This window comes from Anser cygnoides, chromosome Z, assembly GCF_040182565.1.
Source record: "Anser cygnoides isolate HZ-2024a breed goose chromosome Z, Taihu_goose_T2T_genome, whole genome shotgun sequence".
Lineage (NCBI taxonomy): Eukaryota > Metazoa > Chordata > Aves > Anseriformes > Anatidae > Anser > Anser cygnoides.
In genome coordinates, this window is record NC_089912.1 from 65,101,366 (window position 1) to 65,120,433 (window position 19,068).

Here is a 19,068-nt window from a genome sequence, read left to right on the forward strand (position 1 = left end):
TTGCTCTAGACAGCAGCCTCTTCTCTTTGTGAAGCAGATACAGAGTTGAAGCTTGTGCTAGCAATGTCCTGTCTCTTCCATTTTCTACTTCATCAGTAAAAATTGTATGTAGTGCATGACTGAAGCAAAACGTGATTGTTTTAATTTGCCTACTAAGCCCTTGACATATTCTTGGCTGTGATTTCCTAATGAAAAATGTATGTGTGACTCACAGTAATCGTGTATCTTGGGTATTGACAGAAGCCATCCAGCCCAACACTCCTGCTGTCGTCCCCAGTTCCCATATAGTTGCTGTAACTAAAAATGCCAACATGGATAAATTAAGAAACAGGCATGAACTCACCCATTAAGGAAAGCTATGTGTCTTTTAGCAGAAACTAATGGTAAAACACAAATGTGAGTCTAGGGGCTGGATCTAGCTTCCCATTTTTGTCCCTGACTCCAAAATGACCTTTGTCTAAGCACTGTAAACTTTTATATTGCTAGGAAAATGAATCTTTGAAGGAGCAAACCATTTAAAAAGAAGTAGATCTTGTAAAAGAAATCTGCTAAACCCTAAATTCTTCCATGTTAGCAACTGTCTTCCATTTGCTAGAACACTTTTCTCTGGAATTACTGTGGTTTTCTGTTCTAGGCATGTGGAAAGTTTCTTGACCAAACTTTCTAGACTTAAAACATGTCCGTGGTGATGCCTGCACTGGGCTTGGCACACTTGGATGTCAGATGGGTATTTGGAAATCTGGCTGTTTGTCTTGGGGACTCCAGCACTTGCCTGCACTTCCAGAACTCCAGAACGTTTTGCCAGGGAAATTAGTTACTTTAAATCTTTTTTTTTTCTTTCGTAATGCATGGGTGACATTTGTAGAGGGACTATTCCTCAGGAAGAACACATAAAAGAGCAGAGGGAGTGTGTAGAAGTTTCTTGTGAGGGCTTTGTTCCAAGCCCATGTCATTCAGGTTTGCTTTCTCTCATTTTGCTTTGCTGCTCCTTAGGAAACACTTCTGCTCTGGCTGCTCTTGTCGTACGAGTTCTGAATCAGTTGTGCAGCTTGTAAACTGGCACATCTTATGCCTTTGGATATAATGGAGAGCATGCTGGGAACATTAGTTGAGGCATCCAGAATCCTGGTTTATGATTTACCACTGCCATATGAGGAATGCTTATCCTGAATCCATTATCCTGAATTCAACCCTGACAGCACTCGAGGCAGACAACAAACACAGCTGCAAGACATTTCTTGAGAAATGGCTGCAAGAATGCAAAAATATGCTGTCTCCTCATACAGGAATTACATCTAAAATGCCTCTCTTCCTGTTCCAAATGACTTGCAAGACAGATTCTTCTGACACACATTTTCTCAAGTCTTCCTCTATAACCTCTTTCTCAGTATGAATCTATCTTTACCTGGGAAAACTTCTAGAGCTCATTTCTTCTTTGCAGCTCCAAAGTGACTCTCAACAAAATGAATCTCTCTTCTCCCAAACCTACTTGCTGAAATGTTTCATTTTTTTTTACCTCAGAAAGTATTTACTTCTAATTTGTTCATGAGATAGTCCTGCCTGGGCTTCTAACCACTGATCTCTTCTTATGCTCTAGCAGTGATTTTATATTGGATTTTGTTGCCATGGCAACTTTGATGCACTGAGAGTGTTTTTTGGCCTTTTCTTCTTTTTTTAAGTGCACCCTTTCTCAATAGAGAGGAACACCGGAGTAGCTGAAAGATCAGTTTTTGCCTCGTACTTGTCACAGCGATGTGAGAATTAACTGTCCCCTTCCAGATGGCAGCTGCTGCTAATGACAAGAGCGCTCTCTGCTGTTCAGAGCACACGGACACGTTTCAAGCATCTGCCCAGCTGAGGCGGTTGATTTCCTGCATAAAATTGCACTCTTTTTTTTGGCTGTGCAACATCTTGATTTTCGATTTTATTTTTTTTTTAAGCACTGCTCACAGACTCTCCCTTCACTCAAACGTAGCAGAACAAGGCATGAATGCCAGATGTACAGCTTTGCCTGCCAACTACGATGGATGCATTAAAGGTCAGTCCCTTCTCTTCATCTTCCCTTTCCCTTTTCGTCCTAGCACATGAGCAGTAACCAGCTTAAACCATTTCTTTCTCAACCTCCTCAAGAATCTGGCACTTCTTGTCTTTTATGCTTTAGTGGAGCACTGCAGTAGTTGGCATGGGTGGCAAATCACATAACTGCACTGGCCCTTCTCTCTGCATGAGACAGAGCCTCTCTCTTCATGTTCCTGCACTATCTATATTTGTTGTCATCTGTTTTATGACTTGACATCACTTTTCTTCAATTTTTCATTTAGCTTTCATCGGTAGTTCTCCAGCAAAGAGCCTTCCTCATTTTATTTCTTCAACTGGACCCCTTTAACAAGTTCTGTTCTGATACTGTTTTACTCAGTTTCTTTTCCCTTTCTTATAATTCATTAAAATCCTACTTACCTTTCCTGCTAATATGTGTACATCCTTGTTTCTGCAAAATGGCACCAAAATCATAATGAACTTGAAATAAGCTACATTATCAGAAACAATACACTTGGGACTGGAAAAAGACTGTTGGGTGACATTCTTGAGACGTGGCCACAGAACGCTGATTGCTCAATATAAGAAACAGGAAAATTAATGTGCACATTTGTACAGGTTAAATATTTATATGGGTGATAAATGTTTTTTGTAAATGATTAGAAACGATTAGTCTCTCGTGCTGGCAGAGCAGCTTTCTTACTCCATTTAAGCAGTAAGAACACAATCCAACCAAGTTAGCCATTGTATGTTAAAAAAAGTTACTAAAATAGCTTGGAAGAAAAAAATGTCAAGTAAATGATTCGTAGAATCACACAATATCCCAAGTTGGAAGGAACCCACAAGGATCACCAAGTCCATATCCTGGCTGCACACAGGACCACCAAAAAATCAGACCATGCATCTGAGAGCATTGTCCAAATGCTTTTTGAGCTCTAGAAGGCTCAATACCATGACCACTGCTGTGGGCAGCCTGTCCCGGTGCCCAAACACCCTCTGGGAGCAGAACCTTTCCCTAACACCCAGCCTGACCCTCCCCTGTCCCAGCTCCATGCCCTTCCCTCGGGTCCTGTCGCTGTCCCCCGAGAGCAGAGCTCAGCGCCTGCCCCTCCGTTCCCCTCGTGAGGGAGCTGTAGACCATGATTCCTACATATTCTTAAAACCTTGTGCAGAAGTAAACCACAAAACAGATGCTTTAAAAAATGATCATCATTACTGGGAGAAACTGGGATGGTATTTAATTATCACAGGCATTTGAGCTTCCCCTCCTTCTGTGACAAGCACACAGCATTGCTACTGCCAGTGCTTTCTCCATGATTATCCAACCTCGGTGTAGCTGTTTCATGTGACTATACTGGCAATGCTCTGGACCACACTGGCACGAACTCTAAAAAGGTAAAAATACCAACGCTTTTATATCATGGAAATGAATACATGGTGCAATACATAGCTAAACAATGCCATTTTAGATGTCACATACCAAACTATACATACAGGGCTGGCTGATACAGTCAGACTTCTGCAAAACCTGTCCCCTTTTGCAGCACCACATACCCTAGGAGCACATAAAATGGCACTAAACCCTTGTGTTCAGGCATCTTAACCTCTCTCATAATGTTCTGACTTCCATTGTCAGCAATACAGCTCAGCTTCCTGTCCTAATAGCAAACCATTAACTTGCACAACCAGCAAATTACTGATAATTCTAAACATATGTCTGCAGTTAAATCTGTGACAAAGTTATCTCATATTCTGGACAGAGCTTCCTAATCATATGCACACAATTGATGTAAACATGACACAGTATGCAGAAGAGGAAAGAAAAAAGGCTTTTGTAAGGAGCAACATTTATGAATCATGTAGAAACAAGACTTTTAATCTCCTTTTTAATGAAGTAACCTGCTGTAGAATAAGTGATTTATTTTCTCTTTGTCAGCTACTCCATTCTGCAAACTTAACATTTTCAAATGTAGGAAACTTCAAAAATTAATAGATATTTCTTGATACCTTCTATGTGTCTTTGGATTTTAGGACATCAGCTTGAAGTAGGATTGATGTAGAATGTATCTGAATACACGTAAGCTATGCTGAGCCTCTAAAAGCTGTCAGGCTTTAAACTGTCCTTCAATTAATTAATCACTGGCTTCAGAATAAATATTAATAGACATGGATTTACAAAACAGTTTAAGAACATAATTGTATTAGTTAGATGACCGTTTCTAATGCTGTTATGTTAAGGCAACATTAAGTGGGAAAGTACGCACTGTGTACGACAAAAATCCCCTGCTGCCAATCTGGTAGCTATGAAAAATCATGAACACTTACCCTGTTAGGAACTTTAAACTTGCCAAGTATTATTAGGATATCATTTCTTAAAATGCAGAAGGTAAACATCAGAAAGCAGTCCAACGAACAATTGGAAACAGCACTATGAACATATATGTACAATTGCAATTTTCATAAATCCAAATGAGAAAACGGTACAAAATGGGTGAATATAAATTAACAGCTACTTACAGATTTAAGCCTGATTTTTATTTGGTTGTGAGAACCTTTGTGGTAACACTATACTACAGATGACACTCCTTGGATTTCTTCCCCACCCCCAAAAGATTTGTCATCTGTTTCATTTGAAAAGGTCTGAGAAATACCACGCTGAATAAAAAATAATGAAAAACTCTTTAGAAGATTTACAAAATAATCTATCAGAAGAAATTTAATTTGTAGCCTTTTTGGCTAGAAAACTCTGGCTTACAGCCTTCAGAGAAAAGAAAGAAAGAGAACGGAAGTTTTGTCTCCCTAAGCACACAATGTAATACTTAGAAGTCAAAACTATCTCTGTACATTTTAAAATGTTGTTTTGCCAGAGCCAGGAGTTACCTAGTTAAAAAAGCCCATTAAAATGTGGAGGAAAAACAGCAAGAAACCGAAATTCACTCTTCACCACACAGCGCAAAAATCATGGTCACAGCTTCATATTTAATGTGGAATCACTTTAAGTATACAATATTTCAAAAGATCCAGAAACTGGTTAAGAGATAAAAGCCAGCAGAACAAAAATACAGGAAATCCAAAATACACCTTTGACCTTTTTAATCCTAAAGTTGAGGGTCCCATGCCTGAATAGACAAGTTTTAGCTTTATGAGGAAAGAAACTTTGGTATGGAGTTGAACTAGCCACACGAATAGCACCTGTAGCTTTCAAAATAAATAGTAATGGCTAACTAGACACCATGGCAGCAAGACATCCTCCTCTTAAAAAAAAAAAAAAGAAAAAAGACTAAGAACAAGCACATACTTGGAAGTTACGCCTTAAGGCTGGACAACAGAAACTAGTGTAATTTATTTTTTTTTTAACAGGAATTTTAAAGCACACACTAATTATTGTATTTCTGATACTGAAATTATTTAAGAAATCTTTCTTACAATGAGAATGTTTTCTCTTTATTTGCTCACCACTAATACTCCTTTTAAAATTGCACTCTGATACTTGAAGAACACTGTATTAACATTTTTCTTTAAGACTCCTTCTATTTTCTAAAATAGTTTATTTGCACTCCATAGACCCATGCTGTTAGCAGTGGGTGTTGCAAGACAAAAGTATCCCCCTACTCCAAAACTTATTTTATTTAAAAAGGTCAAAGATAAATTCAACCACAAACTGGAGCAAAACGTTTTTTTTAATAAACTGTATCAGAAACAACAAATGTTATTTGTGATGCCTGATACTCTCATACAGCCAGTGATTAGATACCGGAATGTTAGTCTATGTTATCTGTGTGTTTTATGGGTTTGCAACAAAGCGTAATACACATTGAACAGAGTAATTGAAACTTCAGTTTCCAGTGTATAATGGATTTAAGTCATTTAATAAATTTTAGTTTTTATTCGAGTATTCCACTGTAGTGCTGTGACAACAAATCACACCTGTGTACCAGAGCATACATCAACAGTATGATGTAACTTTACTTACACCACTGCTATATTTAGCTTTTTGAAAGAGACATAAGCATACACTATGGCCACATCAAATAATTTTCTGGGTTTTTACTTTGATAACCTTCACTTAGTAATACTTCACTTTTAAAATTTGAATTATTGAAAAAAAATCACAGAAATTTTATACAGGAATAGCTATAAGGAATAACCTCACAGGCACTGATATGACAAACATTTATTTTTTAAGGGCTGAGAGGCATTAATATCATATTGACAAAGTTGTTTGAAAAGAATGACTAACCTTGCCTAAATGGGAAATGCCCGCTTCTGCTTATATGTTGAGAAAAGAAATTCAGAAAGTTATTTTTTGGCCTTGCTATGTCACAAAGTCAATCATACGAAGAACTACGCATTTAATCTAAAATTATAGTTTTAAAAGCCCTTCTATCAAAAACAAAAACATCATGCAAAACTTTGATCAATTATGCAGCTGCTTTAAAACTGTTGCAAGACCATACTGTATATATTAGCTTTTATACTGCTAATGCACAACTAACGGCAAACTTGATTAGATTAACACAAATCTGTCTTAATTACACTGTTATATCACACTAAGAAGACAAATGCCACAAGATTGGCAAAAACATTTAATTCTGAGCACTCAAATGGCAGGATAATTGTGTTGTAACCCCTTCACATTTAGGAAAAAAAAACTATCCTGCAGTCTCACTTTACAAAAAAAAGAAGTTATGTGAAATATTAATAGGGAGAGGAACAGTTTATACTATCTAACACAAAGTAACTTATACAACTAGTGTCAAGGGCAAACAACAAAACTTCTAAATAAAATGTCAAAATACAAATAGCAACAGAAGCACAAACGCTGCATTAAATACAGTCGAGATAAGACAACGCACTTGTTAATAATAAAAAAAGGACAAAAAAAGAAAATTTACTAAAGTTAGCAACACATTTAAAGAAAATGCAATGAGGGTAAAAACCTCAAACTATTTTTTTCCCCAATGACAGAGTTTCCATTTGTAGTCTTTCCATCCATAATTTGTCTGATACAGCACATCCATTACAATGTTCAGAATCTCACAGAAGAGCTAGATTGTTCTCTTCCAAATCTAATCCCCAAGGTGGTTTTGGATGTTTTAAACAGACATTATGAATGAAGTAAAAGCAAGGCAACAAATGGACTTTTTATCACCTTCAATCCTAGAATAAAATGACAAACTTTTTTTTAAAAGTTATCATAATCTTTTTTGTCTTTTTTTCCCTCTGCTTCAAATCCATCAACCCCATCACTGTCCCTTCTCCTTTTACGATTGTTATGGATGTTGAAGCGTTGATTCATCTGCGGTAATGGATCCATTCCTAAAACTTTGTGTATCTGACGGAATGCAAGGAGTCTCAATGCAAACTACAAAAAGGATAGAAAGAGGACATTTCAGTTAGAAACAGATGTCAGTTTTGAGTACTTTGTCAAACAATGAAGAAACTGTGTAAGATACTATCATCCTTAGCTCTCACTATCATCCTTTTGCTTCCCACAATGTCAACAGAGTAATTAATATATGCACGTCACATTTGTTGCCTCTGTACAAAATCCAGCATCTCAACTTCAACATAGTCAGTGAGCTATTCAGCTGGGTGAGTGGTCATTACTATAAACGGATAAATACTGAAATTTAAACAAAATTATTTGTATGATCTTAAGTTCCAACATCATTTTAAATCTAATAGAATACTGCTGTAGACAGAGCATCCTTATGGTCATGTATAGAAAGGAGTGCTCCAAACTTGTCACATTTATTTTAGTGCAAAACACAATCCTGCTCCGCATCCTCTCCAGTGACATTTTCATTGCCTAGCTTCAGGATCATCATCTAAAACACTGGACTATGTTCTTATAAGAAAGGAAAATTCATGTACACATAGCCTCATTCAAAAACAAACAACAAATGCCTTCAATTTTGGTAATGTTACACATACTTTCCCTTACCTGTGCACTTGAAGTAATATCTTCTCTTTGCTGATCTGTCATTACAGCAAGTGTATCAAAAGGGTCTTTTTCACAAGGGTCCAGAAGGCCAGGACCACCTAGAATGGTTAGGCTCATTAGTAGCACATCTCTACCTTATTTTGACCAAGACTACATATTTTATATTACTTCAGTATTAAGTACATTGATCAAATTCAACTTGCCTTTAAGGATGATTCCTGAAGATATACACTCAAAAACTCTTCTAAGTGCATCCCCAGGACTCTGTGGTCCGGTAGCACTGCTGATTGCTTTTTCTACAAGCAACTCCATAGCCTGTAACAATAAGAAAACCAGCTAATGAAGACTGATTGAAACAGAAAAAAAGCTGCTACTCTTGTTCTATACAGACTTTTCACAGAATGGCTTGGGTTGGAAGGATCATTTACTTGCTACCACCCTGCCATGGGTAGGAATGCCACCCACTAGATCAGGTTGCTCAGGGCCTCATCTAACCTGGTCTTGAACACTTCCAGGGATGGGCCATCCACAGCCTCTCTGGACAACCTGTTCCAGTGCTTCACCTCCCTCTGAGTGAAGAATTTCCTCCTGACCTCTAATCTAAATCTCCCCTCTTTTAGTTTAAAACCATTCCCTTTGTCCTGTCATTATCTGACTGAGCAAAAAGTTGCTATCTTTTTTGTAAGTCCCTTTTAAGTACTGAAAAGCTGCAATAAGGTCACCCTGGAGCCTTCTCTTCTTTAGGTTGAACACCCCCAGCCCTCTCAGCCTTTCTTCACTGGAGAGGTACTCCAGCCCTCTTCTGAGCATCTTTGTGGCCCTCCCCTGGACCCGCTCTAACAGCCCCACATCCTTCTTGTGCTGGGGGCCCCAGCCCTGGACGCAGCACTGCAGGTGGGGCCTCACAAGGGCAGAGCAGAGGGGCACCATCCCCTCCCTCCACCTGCTGCCCACCCCTCTGTTGGTGCAGCCCAGGACGCAGTTGGCCTTCTGGGCTGCAGGCACACACTGCTGGCTCATGTCAAGCTTTTTGTCCACCAGAGCCCCCAAGTCCTTCTCTGCAGGGCTGCTCCCAGTGGGTTCTTCTGCCAGCCTGTGCTCGTGTCTGGGATTGCCCTGACCCAGGTGCAGCACCCTGCACTTGGACTTGTTGAGCCTTATTAGGTTCACTCAACAACTTTTGATGTAGAAATTTTGAAGAACATTACACATCACAGAACAATTTCAGTTAAAATAGAAAAAAAAAATGCATATTTTATAAAGGTGAATAAAAGAAAGCTGGTGCAAGATTAACACTGCGTACCAATGTGGACATGCCTCTTCTCATAATAGATTGCCCAAAAGTCTTTTAGAAATTTATACAGTAGTAACGTACATATGCATGTAGCCAATTTGTCCAACAATTTTTTGAGAACGCTTGAAAAATGATGGATTATATAAAGCTGGCAGCCAGATGAATAAGCAGCACACAATGTATCTAATGAGAGTAACAGAATATGACAAAAATTTATTTTTTTTCCTATAAGAACACAGAAACTCAAATCATTAAAAAAAATAATGGTCTTTTTAATGGTCTTTTAAAGTTTAATGATCTTTTTAAGTTTAATCTAAATTGCTACTAATTCCTCAGTTTAACAAAACTGAAGTTCACAGAAAATTTTTTTCTGGATATAGGTTAACACTAACTCAAATGTTAAACAAGTTTAAAAAAATCTTATTGATCAACAGATTTTCAAAAATTTATACATCAAAAATTGTTTAAATGATTGTTTTAAAAGGTGTATTTTAAATACTCTTTTTTTTCCCTCTGTGACCATTTCCATTGTTTCTTTTTATTACAGGCTTTTTTTTCAGAAAACTGTTAAAAAGATTTGCAATACTAAGGAATAGCTTTCCTTAGCTTTTCCAGCACTGAACAGATGTTTCAGTACCGCTTCATTTGCAAGTCTCATTTTCAAACAATGTCTTTTTTTTCCCTTCCTCTGAGTTTACGCTGTTTCAAACGTTGCCTTTTATTTTCACTTTCTAAGGGTAAATGCATATTCTGATGCATGCAACTAATTATAGTCAGTGTTGATTACAATTCTTCATTAAGGGTGCTTGTTCCTTTCCATTTTAGCTCCATTTAACTGATAAATTTCAATTCCTGAGCGAGGCATTTCCATAGTTCTGCTATATCACTCAGGACCGAGCTTTGGAGTTCTATCAACAGTAACTTAGCTGTTTTCAGGTATGAAGCAAAACACGTCAGTAAATTAAAAACAAAAAAACAAACAAAAAACGTTTTTGCATTTATTCGTTGTTTTGCAACCAAAAAGCTCAGGACAATGCCCTAGTGTTCGTATGCATGTGAGGTCCTGGATTTCAAGACTGGAAAATCAACCTTGAACAGTCATTCCTTCTAACTTGTAGGAAATTGACAAAATTCTTCCAATTTAGTTTTTATTTTTAGGTAAATAAGGAGGGTGCTACAAATGTCTGTGTTTAAACTTCCTAAAATTTTCTATTATTAGAAACACTTAGGCTCTTTTTGAAAAACTCCTTAACTTGTAACAGGCTTCTAGCACACGTCAGGACAAGTTCTGTATTCAGAAAAATATGTATGTTTCTTCAATCTGTGAAATTCCACCTGTGACCAGCAGAAATTACAGATATTTAAAATCACAATTTTTCATTATGTAACTGCTTTGTCAGTAAGACTTTGCCAATGGGCTAGAGCAATTACTGACTACACAGACTTCAGTGCTGGTCCACATCACTGACATTTTGACAATGCATCCCAGCATTGTCAAAAATCAATTCAGAAAACCAGGGAACGCTCTTGTAGAGAATTAAGATGCAGCTAGGCTTCACACACACACACATCTCTTCCTTTTAGATGTGCCTTAGAACAGACAACGTGACAAAGAAGAAACATTCCTTCTTCTTCGCCTTCATGCGTGTTGCCACAGCTGTAAGGGTGCTTTTCTGCAGGCACACAGGATTTATTCTTTGGCAACTCAGCATCACAGTGATAATTAGGAGGACAGTTACATAATTTTCTAGCTTTTTTATGCTGTATTTATACAGTGTATCTTTCAGACACATAGCATAGAAACTGGCTGGATATCTATATATTATTACTCACACTTAAAAAACGTATGTAACTTTTTCTACATTTTCTCAGAAACAATCAACACTATCAGAATTTAATAGAATTGTCTGCAAGTCTAACATATTTCTCATTCAAAGAATGCCAACCACTGAAACTGTCTTGTCGATGTTAGTGCTCTTCTTGTGAAAACTGAAAAGTTAATATTGGGAAGCAGTATAATGCAACATGATTTGGTTTGTGAAACAAAACAGTCAGTTTACCTACATACATTTCAGAAATTTTCTTTCAGACTAATTTTGGCTGGTCCACAGACTGGAAAACAAATTACACTCCTGTAGACATCTTTTAAAATAATCAATGCAAAAGCAATGCTACAAGAATGCTCAGCTGCAGGAATTATCAGAAGTAAATGGTTTCAACCTAGAGATCTTTTTCTAAGTGACAATGATTAACAATGCTAATTTTGACACATTCACTGACTAGTACTGTGGTATTTCATCTTGGAGAAGGGTCACATTAACAATCACAGGAATTACTGTGATTTGTTCTTTAAAGTGACCTTTCTGTTATCACAGAGGTACCTGGGCATAGCTGACATCACTTTAAATCAGTTTCAGTAAAACCCAAGGAATTTCTAACCACCACTGGGTGGTAAAACAAAACAAAACAGAACAAAACAAACAAAAAGACTTCTTTATATACAGTTAAAATAAACAAATAACACGTAAAATCTAGAAAAATAATGCTAAGCACAAAGAATTCCAAAGAACAAGAAAATTCCTTTGGAAAAATTCCAGCTCCAAATGACTAAACTTCAGAAAATTAAGTTTTTAGAGGCACTCTTTATATTCTCTGTAAATACAAGCACGAAAACCATACTACTTCTTGAAGAGGTCTACACTTAACTGCAGTTAACACTTTCCAGTGCCCTACTTGTAGCACCATGTGCATTGAAAAGACTCATTCAGGAAGAGTAATTATTACTCACCCAGCTTGGAAAATCAGACCAAGTTGGAACACGCTGACAGAGGTCACGAAGAATACGTATGATAATCACACAGGACTGCAGACCATTAGCTCTAGCCTTGAGAGCAATACAAAATCAAATTAATCAATCCCAGAACCTACAGCAAATAGGCCTTGTTGAAAGACTAAAACACCACTGTTCAATGGAAGCTCAGATACAAGACTGAAACAAATCATTCTACAAGTTTATTCCATGAGCTGCCATTTACAGCAGTATTTTATACAGGGTTAGTAATTTAAGCTTGTAAAAGTCAAAGTGCACAGGTTATACAAGAATAACATTTCTTGATCCCCTGTACACTTTGACCTATGTTCACTTGTAACAATAAATACAGTATCTTTCTAAATTAGAAATAAAAAGGATAAAGTAAAGGTCTAAGAAGTACGTATAGAGACTGAAAGGTCAAGGGAATCTGTTTGGTTTCTTTATCGTGCCTTTGCCAGAATGCAAAGTCACTAAACCAAACAGTTGCTTCTCACCTTTCATTCCCTACACTTAATGCACTTAAAGAAATAGGAAAAAAAAAGTCTTAAATCTAAACACAAAGCTTTAAACACATATTCCATTATTTAAAGCGAAGTTACTCTGCAGCCTTATGGAATATATAACAAATATACAACATATGATCACCCCAAGCGAGTCAAACTTTCAACATCGCCTTCTCAATGACCAGAAAAAAAAATCACGTCAAATGAGCAATAACTGCATAAAGCAGTTCCTCCATACTCAACTTTCTACATTTAAATTTAGGGACCAGAAAAATAGTAAGTATTATTAGCATGAACAACGCTGAGTGTTTTCACACAATTAAACATTTATATCGCAACTGAACTAATCTCTCATAAGGCTACAAGAAGAAAGTAAAATGATGTTCCGAACCTGGAACCACTTAGCGTGGCGTAGAGCAGCCAGAGCGTCAAGGCATTTTTGCCTGTCCAAGACGTCCGGTGGGTCTTTCACCATACCCGAGGTTACATCTAAAATGGATTGAATTGGCAAAATGCAGTGAGGAATGGGTGTTTGACCAGGTGAGCAAGACACTTCCTTAAAGTAGCTTCAATGTCACACATGCCATTTGAAGTTTAAACCCTTGAAAAACAAGTGTAAATGTTCCATAAAAGGTATTCGATTAGGATTAGGGCACCAACCCAGCATGAAGATCAAGAGCATAATAAACTTCATTTAGCTCTCAGGTTATTTTCAAACGCATTGCAGATTACGCAATGCTTAGCACTTCTTTATTTAAGCTACCACTGGAAAAATACATATCCCCTAAAATTAAATACTGAAGGAAGGATGGTTGGACACAGTGCACCAGCACAGAGAACACACAAGACAGAAGGAACACAAAAATCCACTTTAACCAAGTAGTAACATTTAATCTCAGTTTCTTGTATGTTTTAACTGTCATCTGTTATTTGGGATCTAGTCCTCAAAAGAACTATAACACATCTCAAAAGCACTAGATGTTTAGTAGTGATGTTATTTTTATTATACCTTAACCTTGGTATGAAATGATTTTTGCTTTAAAAGCTAATTAAAGGAATCTGAAATGCTCTTCAATATTACAGAGTTCCACTACCTTCTAGTACCTAACCTCTCTTACTCATTTAAATTCCTCCACCCATAATACATGTGCTCCAATATAACTTCGGATGTAAAGAAAGATCTGAAAGGGGACTGCTTTAATTAAGATTCAGCAGGAAATAAGAAAAGTAAGGAATAGTTTAAAAAACAAAGGCAGAACGTCTGAAAGAAAACGTAGATGATCTTGTATATTAAATATTTAGAAAAGGGTTTAATTAAGTTACCAAGCTGACTGCTTTGTTACCTAAATAGAGTAGACCATAAGGCCATTTTAGAATTGGTTTAATCAACAACAGGAACCACACTGACCAATCTGAAATGGTATATTCAGGTTACTTAAAATTATAAGCATATGATGCACTTAATTTTTTTATTTTATTATTTATGAAAATGGTTATTGTGACTAGTAACAACAACAAAAAATGTTAGCATGACTGGTAATATACTGGATAAGAAGAAACAAAAAGCCCTCTCTCAATGGCACTCATTTCACAGGAACCGACTGTGTGAAACTATATGGTTTACTGCAGCAAGATATAACTTTAGGTAAGTCAGAGAATTGAATTAAAAAAACAGAAAGAGAGAGACTTATGAAACAGGCCAACATAGAGAAAATTCTAGGGATGCTGCAGAGACAGCTCTGAAGCTGCCACAAACAAATATATAACAAACAGCAGGATTCTTTACTACACAGAGCAAAAAAGCTGTAAATGAGCATGGTGCTACAACTTTCCAATATTATAACTGAATTTAATCTAAAGTACTACATTCTGATTTAGGCATTTTTGGATGTTATTCTTATTGCTCTGCACAGGGTTAAAAAGAGAAGGATTTTAAAATAAGAACCAAGTTGAGAAAAACAAGGTTATCTTCTCTCACAGATACTCAACTTATGGACCATATGTTAAAGTGGAAATAAGAAACTAACAAAGCATTTACAGAGCAAATGAAGACAATTAAAGTGTGTCATTTAAAACAAAATCAAAAAAGTCCAAACAAAAAAAAAGGAACAAAACAAAAAGAAACCAACCCAAACCTACACAAGAAAGGTTTCAGGTAAGATAACAGATGAAATAGGTACAACTTAGATATTAGAGACAAGGGGTACACCCAGAGAAAACCCACAGCAGGAAAAAAGAGGCAAAGTAAAGTTGAGAATTTTAAAACAAAATATGGGTTTGTTTGTTCTAGCAGCCTAGAGAGTCAATTATTTACATTCTTATAAAACTAATATGCAAATAGGTAACACTGCAAATTTCTAGCACAATAATTCACTACGTAATTTGAAACTCTGATTACTTGAATTCTAGCTCTCTAAAACTTCAATTTGGAAAATAATTTTATCAAAAACTATTACATTGTAAGCACACAGAAGTGCACTTAGTGCTGCAAATGTCAATCTACAGTGTTCCTCTAATAATAGAAATCATACGAATACCCTTGAAACTTAAAAAGACTGCAAAAGCCAGAAGTTGCCAAGGCACTTATTGAACTGAGAATATGTTGACTTAAAAAAATTAAGGGAACTCTTGTAATATTTAATCTGTGGATTTTTGCATCTGTTTCACATTTTAGGATTAACCCCTTAAAGACTATTTAACTAAATTCAGACTCCTAACCTACCACCCTGTTAAGCTAACACACAAAACTGAATTAATTTACAAAACACAAGCATGAATTCTCACCCTACATATTTATTACTAGCCTAAATATAAGGGGTTAATCTTCAGTTAGACATGCCGTGTCCACACTACTTCTTCATTAAAAGTTAACAGGTATATCAATTTTGTTAAGTTTTGTTACGTGAAATACATATTACCCAGTCAACTATTTCAAAACTAGTGTGAACACTGCTTAACTCTAAGAGAGAGACAAAGACGAAAAAGAAAAAAAAAAAGCCAAACACAAAGTAACAGGAGATGCTAGGACTATGCATCCAAACCCCCTCCTTTATAATCTATGGCAGGTGTGACACTGAGCTTTAGAAAACCTTGGTCAAAAATCCTTCCGATGTCTTGGCAGCAACCCCTGACAGGAATCAAGTCCCTCTGCTAGAAGGCTTTGGACCGGGGCTGTTAGCTAAGGATGGAAAAAAACACACGCGCACACACATATGCGTTTATAAATATGTACACTTTGTTTGCTGAAGGAGAGATTCCACAGCAGGGGTTAGAGCACTTTGAATATATCAGATTTGGGAAACTGTCAAACGCACAACACTGTAAAGAACAGTAGCTATGCGGTTAACAATTTTATTTCACACTGTATTTTTTTTTTTTTGCCTTTTTATCATGTAATGGGATTATTACACGTCAAACACGATTCTACTCCACGTGCAAGTCTCAGTCTCATCTTTATTCAAACTGGTTCTTCCGGTAAAGCCTTCCTTATCACCTGCACTAGCTCCCCAAGCGAGCTAAAAAAAAATGAAAACTTTAAACCATTGTAAGACACAGAGCATGAGAAGCTGCAGTAAGAAAAAAAAACACAAACACATACTGTTAACTCTGCAGCAAATAACCAGCAGTCTTCATAATAAGGCCTTCTTTGCTGCAATAATTTGCAATTCAGTCTTCTATTTTCTCTCGTTTCAAGAGTGAACTTTACTGCACATCCATTTTATACTGCTCAGTGTCTTGAAGAGAAAACTAACTTGATTTGGCTTGCCTAGAGGCAGTACTGCATTCAGCAGTGAATAAACTCACAATGATCATTTTAACTCAAGTGTGGGTCAGACAAAAATACAGGTTTGTTTCCTTTAGGAGACATAAATTAAGGGACTGATTGTAGGCATTTGAAATTTATTTTTAGTCCGCATCATAAAATTTTAGGCCTGAAAAAATTCAATTGAAATTGAGTATTGTGGCAGGAATCAATATTGCACTTTTGCACAGTACACTAAGAAATTAACATAGTGTTCAAGGTTAACTTCTTTTAATGATTAATCTAATTTAATAATCAAATCTTTTAAGTGAAAGTATTCTTTAGGGACTTAAGCAATACGCAAAGTCTGATTCAGCACAGACAAACCAAAAGTCATGTGACACTTAAGATTGCCAAAAACCAAGTAGTATTGGTTGGGTGTGACAGTACATGTACAAAGCGTTTATAGCTAGGTATGATACGTGCAGCTTAAAAATCATGTACAAAGCACTCAAAGACTCTTCAGAAGTCATCCAAACTACAGAATGCATCTTGATTTTGTTCTGATTACATAGGATGACTTTGTTAACCCAGTTTGTTTATGATGCACTAGTCACAGCTACGGAACATTTACTAATACAGTATAAAACCTCAAGTATTTTAGAGGACATTTAATGATGAGATGAAATAAAAAAACTGTGGCTTATATAAATATGTATATACACAAGCACATGTATACATAAACAAACACAATTTTTCAACCTGCATGAGAAGCGTTAAGATAACCTCAGATTTCCTATTTGTAGGTTCATTGTCAATCACCAGAACCCTGTTTGCCATGTCTTTCAACTACGAAAATACAGGATTAAAAGGAAACAAAAGTTAATTTTATCTGACCCGTAAACAAAAAGAACCAATGTACTGCAGACATTAATCATGCTTGTTGGCTTAAAAGCTTTTGGAGCTTTGAAAGTGTTATAGAACAGACCCTAAAGCAACACTGCTGGCACCAGAGAAACTGGACTTCACAAATGTAAATTGATTTATAAGCTCCACCTTCTGCTTCAGCTCAATGACAAAGCCATTTCTTACTGTACTTGTCTGGGTTTGCCAGTTGGATAGAAGACTGATTGTAATACCAGGAGCCTAAATGTACTCAAAAAGCACTCCAGACCAAGAAGCAACCTCAGAGAGCTGGAAAAAATCGCACTGTCTTTTGAAGTTAGAAGCACCATTACCAACACAAGGGTATTTTAAGTGGTACTGCTAATTGGAAGTGTAAGTGATGGTAATACTGATCCAGTTTAAAACCAAGACCATATTATTTGATATTCTAAAAGGATATAATCTTTATCTTAGGGCAAGACTGCTCTACAAAGCCAGTTTATAGCCACATGCTGTAAAATACTTAGTTTTCCAAGTAATTTTGGAAGAGGGGAAAAAATACTTAGGTTTGTACCTTTTCCAGAAAGCTGAGGTTGGACATAAAGTTACAATTTCAAAAAATTAAATAAATGCATCATATAAGCATTTATTTTAACCAACTGTTGTCTACCAAGACTGGTTGTTGAAAAACAAGGTTTCAATCAGTATTAGTTGTGCCAGCATGTTACCTTCCAGGACCTTAACGCCATCTTAAGCAGAATAGATAAACATATAAAATACATAAGAAAGAAGTAACGTGGTTAACAACTTCCCAACCTCCATCCCTCATGTTCTCCTCCCGAATGACTGGAGATGTCAGCGTGATAGTAACTTGCATTTTGGGTTCCACACATGAATTTAAAATTATTGCTGCTTCTGGGACTGCACACTTGATATCATATTTCTCAGGACTTATTACCTAAATATTGGGAAACAGAGATTTCTATCAGCACCAATAAAAGTATGGAGAAGAAAATGGACTTCAACATAGTCTTTTTTAACAGAAAGACAGAAATGCAGTATTAATTATATGAAGCAGATACCTCTGTATTCAAAGAAGTTAGAGTAGATGCAATTAAATATATCTCTCTCTATATATATAAACATATAGATGCACATAGGTCTGTGGACTTACACACTGCTATCAGATCATTACTGAAAATACACAGCAGTCACCAGGCATGCAAAAGAAAGAGGCAAAACTACCCATAAAGGAAATTCATATGCAAAGTAAATTACGCAACATGAATTTTGACAGCATTTAAAATAAAGAAAAGACTTGGTGCCACTTGAAATGTCAATTGGGTATGATTCCTGTTCGAACGTATGAGTCTTTAAAAAGCACAAAGCCTCAGTGGTTCTCCTCCTTCCAGCTCTTACTTAGAGGTTGTGTACTGCTAGGCACTTTCTATAGTTGGCTGTCACAACATCTTCAAACGAGAACAAAGATTAAGACAAACACCAGGGCAAAATTTAAGAATTACAAGGTGATTACTCTGCACTGCATCTTGCTAATGACATAATAGTTCTAAATAACTCAAGAAGAAGCTGTTGGCACCTCCGTCATTTCCTTTTACAAACTAGAAGTCAGTTCTCTACAAAGACAGACCAAGACTTGCAATTTTCAGCTTTTCTTGCTGTGTTACTTTGAGCAGGACCTAAGACTATTTCCTAATTAATCTGATCCTGCTAATGATTCTACCATGCCACTGATTCTGCTGAGCAATTTACCAGACTGTACTTAAACACTGATGCCACAAGCAACCTTTCTATAATGATGGTGGGCAGACTTTATTTCAGTAAGGAGCA

General features: G+C 36.6%; 2 protein-coding genes across 4 annotated transcripts in view; one reads left to right on the plus strand and one right to left on the minus strand.

Moving 5' to 3' along the window:
* Nucleotides 1-19,068, plus strand: part of SUB1 (SUB1 regulator of transcription) — a 376,115-nt gene that overhangs the window by 308,048 nt on the left and 48,999 nt on the right. The gene's annotated exons all lie outside the window — the stretch shown is intronic.
* ZFR (zinc finger RNA binding protein) overlaps nt 4,997-19,068 on the minus strand; it is a 43,868-nt gene continuing 29,796 nt past the window's right edge. For 2 of the 3 annotated variants that reach the window (XM_066988326.1, XM_066988325.1), the window contains exons 15-20: nt 18,037-18,178; nt 12,985-13,082; nt 12,067-12,162; nt 8,188-8,299; nt 7,985-8,082; nt 4,997-7,402 (exon numbers count right to left, since the gene is read on the minus strand). In XM_066988326.1, the coding sequence (XP_066844427.1) occupies nt 7,223-7,402; nt 7,985-8,082; nt 8,188-8,299; nt 12,067-12,162; nt 12,985-13,082; nt 18,037-18,178 (726 nt within the window). In that variant the 3' untranslated portion in view covers nt 4,997-7,222. Of the gene's footprint in view, nt 7,403-7,984; nt 8,083-8,187; nt 8,300-12,066; nt 12,163-12,984; nt 13,083-18,036; nt 18,179-19,068 lie in introns of those variants that run through there. The other variant, XR_010827756.1, reaches the window with a different exon arrangement.